At 42.7% G+C, this 12,842-nt stretch overlaps 1 protein-coding gene across 2 annotated transcripts in view; it reads right to left on the minus strand.

Annotated features, from left to right (window-relative positions):
• The window catches only part of LOC122192434 (serine/threonine-protein kinase N2), a 51,791-nt gene extending 48,589 nt beyond the window's left edge, over positions 1 to 3,202 (minus strand). The window contains exon 1 of one of the 2 annotated variants that reach the window (XM_042892973.1): positions 2,981 to 3,202. In XM_042892973.1, coding sequence (XP_042748907.1) covers positions 2,981 to 3,202 — 222 coding nt within the window. Of the gene's footprint in view, positions 1 to 2,428; positions 2,496 to 2,980 lie in introns of those variants that run through there. The other variant, XM_042892974.1, reaches the window with a different exon arrangement.
• Between the last annotated feature and the right edge of the window lie 9,640 nt (positions 3,203 to 12,842).

The raw sequence follows: 12,842 nt of genomic DNA on the forward strand, positions 1-12,842 counted from the left end.
TGCAAGGCCACTTTGCCTGCTGGTAAAAGTTCTAAAAGGATGCAAGCTCAGAGAAGGACAGCAGAATTTTGGAAGGGAAGGCAACATCAGCAATACAGGTTCTTACCCAAGCTCCTGCCCCCTCCTACATAAGAACCTGTACTGGAGATAAAAGAAGGTAAAAAGGTAAGCTGGCTTTATGTGAGCTCTCAGTCAGTCTTTGGCAAGCAGGAAATCCTGTTGGAGCCACACTAAACACAGCAAACTAAAAGGATGCTTGGTTACCACCAGATTTATGTTCTAGTATGCATTTGGTGACTACTGAGGGATAAGTGGTACGATTTTTGCCTGGAACAAATTTACATGAAAACTTGCTTAGAAGCAAGAGATAGTTCCCACTGTTTGTGAAAAGCTGAAGTAACATACAACAACGGGAAAAAATGCTTTGCAGCAGTAGTGGGACAGATGTGGATATTCGCCAGTAAGTGCATTTAAGAAACATATGAAGTCTTTTTAAAAAAAATAATTTTTATATGATTATATGTAAGTTTAATGTGCGTGCACATACACACACACACACACACAGAACTCATTGTGAAGTGCAATCAGACTGTTGACTAATTGGAGTTCACTCTGAAACAAGTGCATATGTCACATCTGTTTTATCACTTTCTTTGCAGCAGTTAGTGATTTTGCCCTTTTGTTTTTCCTATTTACCCAAAACCCACTTCTCACCATTAGTCAGCAGTTGGGAAAGTCTACAGATTTTTATGCCAGGAGAGCCCCACTGATTCACGAGGATGGAGCCACTTTCACTAAACGAATCCCAACCTCACAGTTAACCACTCGCAGCACAGTGGAGCACTTGGGGCCATCACAACAAAAGCACACAGAGCAGCATCAATAACCCATATGCCACTTTTATCACTGACTGATACTTCAGATTCGAAGACAGGAACAAGCGTAGCGGTAGCACTGTTCAACTGCTTTCAGTAGGTCTTCATGAGCATTATCAAAACATCTAAACCTCACACGGTTCACGATCTAAATCAAGCCACTTACCAGAGGCACCCAGCTTTTAGCACAGCCTTGCATTTTACAACTTCCATACCTTTCCATACAGAATTGTGATATGCACAGAACAGCCCAGATTAAGCATAAACAACTCTGAGGTCAGTATCTCTTAGTTTGAGGAAGTTTTCTCTTGATGTGAGATGAGCAAAATGGCATCACATTTCACTGTAGTTCCTCTTTCTTTGGGAACATGCCACTGAAGTAGCTTTTATTTGTAGGTATATGAAGAGTGACTTATTTGCCTTTAACTCACAGGGAAAAGGGTATTGTGATTTTTGCCAGTATGTGCCACTGAAAAGAAAGCAGTACCTTCAAAGTGGTACAACCTGATGTAGAATTTCCTCTGAAAAAATACCTAAAGTTAGCTGTTTTACAAAGCTTAAATCCTAGTGGGATTTCCACCTTAACTCTGTAAGTTTTCTGTTAGGCACTAGGACTACCCTTACTGCTGTGGAAGTTACCATCTATAATGTGGGAGACAGCCTAACCAAAGCATCTGATCCACTTTTTAAAAAATCAAATATCCATCATCACTGTTAATTTCATCTTCCCAAAAAGATGAAATAAAAACAAACAACCCCCAAGCAACACAAAACACAACAAAGCCCCTCTATTTGAATCCCACCCCTTCTCAGTACTCCTACTGAAGCTCTGCCCCACGCAGCTTACCTGTAGCACTACCACAGTTACTTATTCACACAGCTCACCACTTCAAACAGGTTTACCAGCTTACATATCATCGTATCAAGTTTGTATTACCATAGCAATTCTTCCTAGACACTTTTGAGTCGCTGATTAAAGTTCAGCATTCCAGATGGATCTTTAGCCTTCAGCCATCTCGTGTGCTGCAGTCTCAAAAAGGACGCTATGTCCCCATTGTGCCTTCCTTTCCTTTGTTACTGCAGTGAGCAGAGCATGAACGTTTAAACCTACCAAAGGATTTCTCAGCGTTTATGAAATAAATATTTCCTTTTTTAAGCGTGCCTTTCTTGCTTCTATTCAAACATGAAATTCAATGCTTTCCATTTATGGACTTCTTAGTTTGGTTAATTGTCCAACTAACAAATCCAGAGATGCATTCTTTTCCAGATAAACCGTAACTCACACAGATTTTAAAAAAAAAAAGAAAAAAAAAAAAAAGGACAGAATAAAATACAAAACGAGCACTCTTTAGACAAGGAAGCGGAAGAGCCAGCAGGTTGGGCTGACATTTACAGATAAGAGCACAGTAGCGAAGCGCCTGAATTTTGCCTACGCCTGCAGCTGACAAGCAGAAAAGTAACAGTTGCACGGGGCACTGACGGCCCAACTCAGAGCTGGAAGCGGCCGGCCGTCGGATCCGGGGGTCTCGTCCTGCAGCCACATGAACCCTCGCCGTGCCACCAGCGGCGCTTAGGGACCATTTTCTCCTCCTCCCAGCTCGGACCTCAACGCCCGCACAAAGGAACCGCTCCTGGTTCTGCGGAGAGCGGCCCCGGGCTCCAACCTGCGCGGGAGCCCCCGGGACTCCCTCCCCCCTCCTCTCGGCCGTGCCCGGAACGGGCAGCGCGTTCCGCTGCTGGCGGCCGGGGGCGCTCGGCAGCCGCGGGGCCGCGGGGGGCGCGGCGCGGGCCGGGCCGGAGGGCCGCGGGGGAAGGAGCGAGGGAAGGAGGGAGGGAGCGAGCGAGCCGCCAGCAGACAAAAGCGGATCGCGGCCGGCGGCGGGGTGGGGCCGTGACCGGGCGGCGGCGCCTTTGCTCTCGGGGGAGCGCGGCGGGAAGAGGCCTGGGGTGGGCGCGGGCTTCCTCCGCCCCGCCGCCGCCTCCTCGGCCCGGCCCAGCGGGGTGGGCGCCCGGCGGCGCGCCGAGCGGCGGGCAGGGGGCGGCGGGGCGCGGCAGCCGCATCCTCCCCACCGGGGAGCGCGGCTCGGGCGGTGCCCGCCGCTTACCTGCAGCTCGGTGAAGAGGATCTCCCTCTCGGCCGCGTTGGACGCCATTGCGCTGGGGTTTGAAGTCCGCACCTGGACGCTGCCGCCGCCGCCGCCGCCGGGGAGGGGAGCGAGGGAGGCGGGTCCGGGGCCGGGACTAAGGGCGCATCGGGGGCGGGGGGAGCGCTCGGCGCTGAGGCAGGGGGACGCGGGAGGGGCCGCCGCCTCCCCCCTACCGCTCATGGGGGTCGCGCCGCGCGCTGGGCCGCGGTGCGGTGCGGTGCCGCCGTGCGCTCCCCCGCCCTGTCGTGGCGCTCGGCCCTGGCAGCGCTCGGCCGCCGCGGCTGCTGCTCCTGCGGCCGCCGCGGATGTCGCACCATTTGGCTGTCACCCTGTCGCAAAAGCGGCGTTGCTTTGCGGCACCCGGAGCACGTGACAGTTGGAGTGGGGGGGGCGGGGAGGGAGCGTGGGGGCGGGAGGGTGCCGGCTGCCGCCCGGGAGCTTCTGCTCCCTCGCGGGCAGAGCGGCGCGCGGGCGGGGCGGGCGCGTGCGGCGCGCTCTTCTCAGCAACGCGCCCCTCAAGTGCCCGGCTCCCTCCTGCGTTTCCTCCTCCTGTGAATCTACGGTTCCCAGAGTCCCGTTGTTTCCCTCAGCGATGGCTCGGGGAGGGCGGTGCATGGCAAAACCCTGGTGCTGAGGGTCTCTGGGGCTCGGTCCCACCGCTGCCGAGGGCAGCCGAAACCCCCCGGCCGTTCGTGGCCGTCCCGAACCCGGCTGCCTCGCGGCCACAAGGCAAGCAACCACGCGCCGCCCTGGGAGCCGGAGCGGCGGGCCGGCAGGTTGCGGCGAGCGGGGGCGGCGAACGCGGTTCTCCGAAGCGTAAATGGGCTGAGCGACAGCGTGCGGGGGCCGGGTGAGTTCGGAGGCCGGCAGTGCCCGCTTAGTCCCCAGAGGCAGTTCTGAGAGCCTCGAGGGCAGAGCCCGTGAGGAAGCGGTGCCTCTTCCCTCGGCGGCACCCGCTGCGATTCTCGGTTTCCTGCCTGCGTGTTGTTCCACCTGTTCGTGAGCGCTTTTGCTGCCCGCTCTGTACGCACACGCGCGTTCCACCCTCATTTCAGACGTTGCACTGGGCTAATCGAGCTCATGCAAAACGCTGCGTGGAAGTAATTAAAACTGTTTTCGCCTGTGCTGTTCCTGCCAGGCTCGTACAAGTTGAGGTATTTTCTGTAGGTGCATCTTCATGCGAGCGCTCGTGCTTGCTGCGTTCATTTCAGTGCATCGCTGTGCGGCCACGGGCCCAGCGTGGTCTGTTCAATGCAGAACTGCAGGTTCAATTCTGGAGGGAAAAGAGGAACAGGAGAGGTCAGAAAGAAGCATACAATTTACTACGAGCAAATTCAAAACGTTATGTGTTCTTTTGATTCCACTGAGCACCAGACGAACTCAGCAACCTGAAGTGCTGTCTATCACGCAGTACAGGAGAAGCCTATGATGTCTCCATTAGTTAATTTCACATAAAAGCAAAATCAAGGTATTTCTACTCTGAGACTGTGCATCTGTACGCAAGTGAGATATTTTTCCACTACATTGATATTATTCATAAGCTTGCACATGTACAAATTTGCATGCAGGCTTAGTTCAGTGGAATTAATGGCTTTAATTTCTGTTTTGTGTGGCCAGGCAATTGTAGGCTGGGATGGAAAGTGGAAAGTAAAGAGGAAGAAAACCTGTCAGTTGTCTAACGGTCACAGTACTACAAAGAATATTGAAAACTTCATAAATCAGAGGAAACAGTTTTAATGCAAGGTCACACTGGTCTTTCTCACTGCTTGCTGTCACATACATCAGGCGTCACAGGTGAAGATACACCATCCCAGGCTAAATTGGGAATTGTCTCAGGAACAGGGTTAGACTTGAATAAAACTGTTGAGGTATGTGCCTTCTGTGGTGAATGGAAATTCCCCACAAACAGTTTGGGTTCTTGAGTGATTTTTTTTTTTTTTTTTTTTACTTATGTTGCAGTTTTAACCTACAGAAGGAATTCTAACTTGGAAGGTCAGGGTCAGAAACGTGACCTACATGTTGGCATCATATAAACATCTTTATGTAATCAATGTATGAAAAATATGTACCTTACTCAAATCTTAAGTATAAAGAAGAATTTCAGAAGCTGTTCATAGAGCACAATTGTGAGAAAGGCTACATGGGAAAGTCCTACTTATTCTGCCTTCACCACGCATTCAAGCTCAATTTTTACCATAGCCAGAGTTCCAGTTACCCAGTGAAATCTGTGCTAGCATGGCTTTGCTGTAACTAATATGAAGTGGTCATAAATCAGCAGGCAGAAGTCAAAAAGTGAAGTTTTGGGTGCATTGTGAAACAAGGTAGGGGAGCAAGGAAAGACAATTATACAATGATTTCATCTTTTAGAGCATGCTGGTGTGATGCCAAGCTTTAAAGCTTGGACTTTTTTTGAGAACAAGTGTTTAAAGATATATACGAGTAATCAGAAATTACTGCATTATTCTACTTTAATCACTGCATATACTTGTCATCAAACGTGGTCCCTTACTGCTGCTATTGCAGAGGAAGTGGAGGAGTCTGTGTGTGTGCTTTCTAAGGTGTGGTCAGAAGGAAACACACAGAATACCCCCCCCCCACAAAAAAAACCTTGCAGCTGTATGAGCTGATGTCAACAGTTGATAAACTCTGCGCGTGTCTGAAACAGACAGCTGATTTAGGTCATGCTCAATGTAAACTGCTCATTGAAGGCTAGATATGGTTATCCCTGTCAAGACAGAGCCTATAAGCTTTTTTTTGTATTCCCAGTATAATTTATACTGCTTGCAAGGACAATGTTTTGGTTTCTGTGATAGAAGTGTATTGGTACAAGAATTGAAAAAGTAACAAAACATTGTTATCTATATCTCTGATAATTAAATCGTTCTTCTTCTAGATTCCAGAAAATACAAAGCATTGCTGGACAGCTGTAGCTCTACATTTAAGCACTCTGACAGTGAATTACTGAGCAAGAGAGAACATTCCAAGTGAGTCTCAAAATAGAAAGCAGTTAAGTACGTAAGTCCATGAATTTAGCATTATGTGGAGTCCTGAGTTCAGCTTTTGCCTTAAGATGTCTGAATGCTTTTTCCTTCAGCATTTATCCTGTTGGATCATCCCTTCAATTATCATGCTGGAAAAGCAAAATGAACAAAAGGAATGACAGTAGTCCTGGCTAAGTTACACTTGATTATTTCTTCTTTTTCAGGTTGTTTTATTAAAACCTTTATCCCACAAAACTGGAAGAGTAAATTGCTATGACTTCCAATGTTTTATGTATTACAAAGTGTAATGCTATAATGGAATGGAAAGTACTGCAATAATAGCAGGGTGGCAAAGTCTTTGGCTGTAACAAATGAGAACAAGCCAAAACACAGAAGCCACAGATGCAGAAGTGAAGGAAAAGAGCTACTTACCTTTGGAGGGCCTTAGGTAGACAAGGATCTCCATCAAGAGATGCTGTCACCTCCACTGCCCACCCTTATATGAGGTCTGGGAAGGGCTGGATTCTGGCTCCAATCCTTCTGGTCTCTCAGGGGCACTGCATACAGCTGAGCTCCCCTGGTTGGCCCTGCCTTCCACCAGGTGCTCAATCACTGGTTTGGGCTGTGACTTAGTATTTCCACTACACAAGTGTACCTTATGAATCCTTGGGCACATTACAGAACTCATTTGCAAAGTATCAAGGATACTGTAAGCAAAATACAAGTTATTTTTTAGATTAAGTCTAACTAGCTCTCTATGTTGTAAAAGGGAGAGCCTGATTTCACCGAGTGATGCATGTAGAAATTAGGATGGAGGATATCTGAAGAAGAGTAGCCGTGTGTGATCGTTATATTATACTTATTGATATCAAGATGCTACCAGGAAATAAAAGTTCTTCTTGAAGCTTCTGATTAGTCTTGCCTGTTTAAATTAGTGATGTATTCTAGAGGGAAAACAGTGTATAAACGTGAATAAGCGTGATTGGCATGGATGACATCAAAGAAGAAATGAGATCTGTCTGTTAGGTGAGTGAGGGTACAGCAGTTTCAGGCTAGCACCAAAATTTTTAAACACAAAGTAAGAGCTAGAAATTAATGAACTTTTTTTTTTTTTTTTTTTGATAGGGGAAGAATTAATTAGGTTTGCAAGCAATATTGATACCTGTTAAAGAAAATTATTTTCCATCCCTTCTTTTCCCACTCTTCACCTGCAAAGTGGGAATACTAAAATTCACAGTACAAGTCTAATTTATGCAAGCATTTTCTCTAAATTCTTTTGCTTAGGAATGAAGTTAAGTGTATAAAAGAAATGGGCTACCTGGTGTTAGCTTTCAGGGTTTTTTTTTTTTTTTTTTTTTTTTTCCTTCTTCAGTTGTCTTTTCAGTAATGCTGACATTTGCTTTTCCTGACTTGTAAACGTAGAAACATTACTCTTGTATTTTAACAGTTGTTATTCTAAGTTGGAATTGGATCCTCTGAAAACCCTGTGAAATCCAGGAGATATCAGACATGGGAAAAATGAGATGAACATATGTACACAGCTTTTTATTTCTTTTTACTTTTCTTTATTTTGCTTTACTTTACTTATTTTGCTTCTCAGATAATTATGAAGATAGAAGAATGCTTTTCTTCAAGAGGTTCCAGTAATAATTCTTGAAATAAATTGAGAAGGAAATGTGTTGAGGTTGCATTAAAAAAAAGAGCTTAATATCATAATCTTCTTTAGACCAGGCCTTGCTAATATTTACTAAAGAAAATGCTAAATCAGGGGAAAAATATCAAAGGTGTGGGTAATTTTAGTGTGTTTAGCTTGAGAATGTTTTCTTGTATTGAAAACTCGTTTCTTCCACAGTATTTCGTGAAAGTTAATCTGAATGGGTAATTTCTCAAAGGGAATTCTATATAAGAAAAAGTCTAATACAACAAAAGAAACAAAAAGAAACACACACATAAACAGACAAAACTCAACCTCCTGAGAGAGAGCATGAGAACTCTGAGGCTGTTGCTCATATACCTCTGGCAGTGAAGAGGACATTTCCAAAGATAAAACTAAAGTGACTAAGTAAGTTTATTTAGCTCTTCTGGTGCCTGCTTGCAAATTTTGTGTATTCCTAAACTATTCATTTAATACTCTTTTAATTACATAGCTAACGTTAACATTTTTGACTGAGTTACTATGACATAATCATAGATCTGCTACCAATTGTGGTGCACTTTGTAGTTAAAAATTGCCTTCTGGATTTACATACTTATTACCCAGGGCTAGATGTTATTAGCATAGATAATATTAGCATATTATCACCAGCAATGTAGACAGATGCCTTGAGGAGTGGAGTGCAACAAACATTACCCATTTTATTGATTTTGGACCCTGGGATGACTTGCAGTGAGTGAGAAAAAAGTGCTGGAAGGGAAGGAGAATAATTCCCGTTCTTATCTACTCTTATGAGGAGAAACTCTGACTTGTGTTTAATGTTTGTGGAAAGAATGTGTCCTACCTGTGCAGAATCACCTGGAAGATCAGACCTTATTTCTTTAAAGGAGATCAACTGGGATTATTTGAAGTAATAACAAAATGCTGTATGCCTTTGCATTAAGGCTATGATCCTACAAGTAGATCAACATGATGAATCTTTACACCTATGCTAAGTCCCAGTGATTCTAATTAAACTTGATGATAAGATCAAGCTTAACATACTCAATGCTGTTTCTGCAGTGAGCACAGATGGGCTTCTGTGTTTCTGTTGAGTCCACTGAAGTGAATTGGGCTTGGTGCAGCATTTGTAACATTAAGGCCTTATTTTCTATGAATGCAGATAAGATATCAGTACAAGCAAGGTGACTACTACCTGTGCATGGTTCCTAACCTTATTTGCTTTCTTTCTGTAAGTAGTAAGCATGTTAATATAACCCCATGTATCTGATCTAAAATATCCTAATTCATCAGAAAAGTAAGGCAAGATTCCATGAAGATGCATTCAAGTGCGACTCACGTTATGCTGTTATGAAGAAGACTGACTTTCTGAAAACACGTTGTTGATTATGGCCTACAGTTTTGATGGAGTAACATTAGAATACTGAGGCTTTGGTGGAGATTGAAGCATTTTCATGTGTGGCTTTTGAGTGTGCAACTTTCCATGATTCTGTGCAAATCTAATTCCTGCAGAGTGCTTTGTAAATACAAAAATAAAACAACAGTCAAGCACAAGATCAGTAGTAAATTTAAACAAACAGAAACACCACAGAGTCTGAGAATTACAGTATGTCTGAAGTCAAAGTCTGTGTTTGGAGGAAAGGGAAATGTATTGCAAGGAATGAGTCAGACATGGGATTCTCCAGAAAGGGGATACCCCACTGAGTAGAGTATCTGTGCTTGAAAAGGTGCCGCAAGGATATCTCTGCATGCTTTTGAGGTGAGATTTGACCTGTCTTTGAAAGATCTGTTATTGCCAGATAGTAGCCTCTGCAGATTTGCTAGCAGCTCCCATCACAGTACTCAAAAGGCAGAAGATTGCGTCCATTCTCCACTGCATGATGGCACTGACAGACTGGTCTCATCATGTATTATGGAAGATGATGTGTGGACTCATGAATTTTTGATTATCCTCAGCCAAGTTTAGTTTGCTGTTCTGAAATCTACAGCAAAAACTGACAGAGGCAGGAACTGAGAAGAGGTACTGCTTTGGTGCTGTGCCTGGTGATGTAGTGTCCATACATCAAAGCTTTCTATATATTCTCTAATATGTTTGCGGACACAATAAACAACTATGCCAAATGATCCTGAAACAAACTTCATCAGACACTCAGGCTTAGATGAAAATATTTTTGGTCATGATTAGCTTGATGGCTGTTTTTTCTCTCTGTCTTTATCTCTCCTCAGAGAAAATAATCTGCATGTGTAACTCTGTCAGGGATTGAAGTCCTAAGTAGTTATTAACTTGTACTTAGTATGCAATGAGTCTGAATTAAAAGGGTAGATCTATCTTCATTTAATGAACACCTAGAAAAAAGACTGACCAGGCAGGTTTATAGCTGGCTGTAATTGTATTTTCCATGCTCATGAAATAAAAGGTGCCTTTCATTCTTGTATGTCCATAGTACTTGCTTTAATAGAACTGACATTCCCAAGAGAGAGCTTAAAAGTTTTCAGGAAAAAGGACAAATGTGTCAAGCAGTACTAAGGGAAAGATGCATTTGAAAAAAACTTTTGTGCTCATACCAAACATGTTACTGATTCCCTCTCAGCTCTGCTTCCTCTTCTCCATTCTCCCCCTGCCTCCCCCCAGTCTTTTATTCTCATGATATTGCAAACAAATGCCCTCTCTTGCAATATCATGTGGTGTCAGATTGATTCACATTCTTGTACTTTTGAGCTCAGTGGTTCAGACAAGTTGTTACAGTGTGTTCTATACATACCCTTAATAAGTTGTTTAAGCATCAGTAGGAAGAAAAAGCATTATTATCATTTTAAATGTTGATTTCCTTTTTGAGTAAAATAGCAATCTTAGAAGTTGGACAGGGGAATTAGTTGCACGTTCTGTTTGGAATACCTTTTTAACACATCTTCAGTGTTCAAAGATTTTCTGTTGTGTGGAGAAGTTTGTAGGTATGTGATTCCTGAAAATGTCCCAAACGTTAGGTTAGGCTTAGGTGAGATTCTTATGCTGCAGACTAGTTGCAAAGTTAATTGTTGAGTTGTTCCTGACTGAGAAGTTAAATGGTTAGGTGTCTGAAAGAGAAACAACAGTTGAGTTCCATAATTTAATTAGGTACATAGATGCTAGTGATTTTTAATACCATAATTCTTATAAACACTTAATGTTACAATTTAGCCTGTTATACATTACAGAAAAATAAAACCAAACAAACACAAACAACTAGATATCTAAAGGACTAAAGTGAACTCATTTGCTTTAAGTGGCTTCAAGGTATCTTGAAATATATACACTAAAATCCTGCACAGTCAGTATGGCCTCTGATTTGAACTATTGTAATTGCGTAACAAAATATATCAATAGAAATACAAAATGCTTTCAGATTGCTTTGTTACCTAGCAGGTAGTTTGCAGTCAATAAACTTGTTTTTTCTTTGGAAGAAAAATGAAGCTAGAAGCTACTGAAGAAATGTGTGGAAAAATGTTTTTGGTCTTGGTCTGTTTTCTGTATCTATGCTGCCAAGGAGCAGTCAGTCAGAGGCAAACTCTGAGGTGATGCTGATGAAAGAGAAGGCTGAAGTATACTAGGCTGGTTTTTTAAATGTGATAACCTGATCTTTCTTTACATTTATTGACCTCTTTGCTTGCTGCAATGTTGAGGTGTTAGCTTTAATGAAGGCATCTTTTACACAAGTGTTAGAAAGTCTTTAACTGGTGGAATGAGTTATTCATTGTGCTCTCATTCTTTCCTGGTTGACTTGCTCCTTGAATTTTCTGTGTCTGTTCCCTTTTTCCTTTTCCCCCACTTAGTGAAAATAGTGCAGTGATGGAACAAAGCATGAAAATGAAGTATAATAACCTAAAAATAAAATAAGGCTTACCTTCCTCTTGTCCTATATTTTCTTTTCATCCCAACATCTATCTAGGAGGCCAATCTTCAGCTATACAGTGTCCTTAAAACCTATTTGTTTGATGGAGGAGAATTTAGCTTAATTTGAGCTAAGATTAGTGTAGTTGCAATAGTGATGGAGATGATGGGGACGTATCAGTTATGTCCTAGGTATCTTTGGGACCATGACAGAATATTGCGTGTCAGCAATATAAAACTTCCTTAAGAGTTGCACAAGCAGCATGGTGGTTTTTTTATTAATTATGAAAGATATCAGTAGCAATTATTAAAATATAGCAACTTGTGTAGACATTAGAAGAATGCATTTTGACATGGACCTAAACACAACAGCATGTCCAGTAGCTGTTTACACCAGCCATGCATGTAGCAGTTGGTTTAACATCAGAAAAGTGAGATAATTGACAGTGAAGGAAGAGTAAAACTGTACACTGCGATATGAGACATATTTAGTTTAAATACAGCAGACAGTACATTACTGCTTGGTTTTGTAACGTTCAGATTATCAAAACATGCTTTGAAAATGTGAATATTTAGTAAGTATAATCAACAGAAATCATTTGAAAGAAAAAGGTGAAGCAGAGGTCAGTTGGGGGTTGCCATTCATGTGCTGCCCTTAACTGTTTATTGCTTCCCCTTTTCCCAGCAAATCCTGTATTTAAGAAGGATTGTAAGGCCTGTGTAATCATTGAGGATTTACTTCCTTTGGTGCCACAGAGCTGCATTCAGCAGCAATGCTGCTGTTTCTTTTTTTTTTTTTTTTTTTTTTTTTTTTTTTTTAAGTGCACACAGCACTTCTAAAAAGGTACAGATGAATGTTTCCAGGAAGTGTTTTTGATAGCAACAAGTATAAATTGTTGTTTGATATTTGAAATGTAGATAGTCTTATGTTCAAATTCTGGCCTTGTGCTGACAACAGGCGCAGTAGTTCTGCAGAACCTTAGGTGCAGCTGATGTAAATTGGAATTCTGGCTAATGAGGTCAAGAGTTTTTTTTTTTTTTTTTTTTTTTTTTTTTTTTTTTTTTTTAACATGCTGGTACAAAATCTTGATTCGCAGTTCAGTTTTAAAATATAGAGGAATCTAAATATTTGATAGTTAGGGTGAAGGCTAAGTCAGCACTTCCTTAACTCTCTGTATTGAGCAGAGAACATAATGCTTCAAGAAAACTGCTTGATATTTCTTACTGCTTAATTTCCTGTGAATTATGTAGTGTAGATTGATAACTGAAGATAACTGAATACAGATATTACTTTATTAGATTAGATATTGTAACTGA

The sequence above is a fragment of the Lagopus leucura genome, unplaced genomic scaffold (assembly GCF_019238085.1).
Source record: "Lagopus leucura isolate 7727_CA_CO unplaced genomic scaffold, USGS_WTPT01 ss_100009-16_subseq_1:344916_obj, whole genome shotgun sequence".
NCBI classification, from domain to species: domain Eukaryota; kingdom Metazoa; phylum Chordata; class Aves; order Galliformes; family Phasianidae; genus Lagopus; species Lagopus leucura.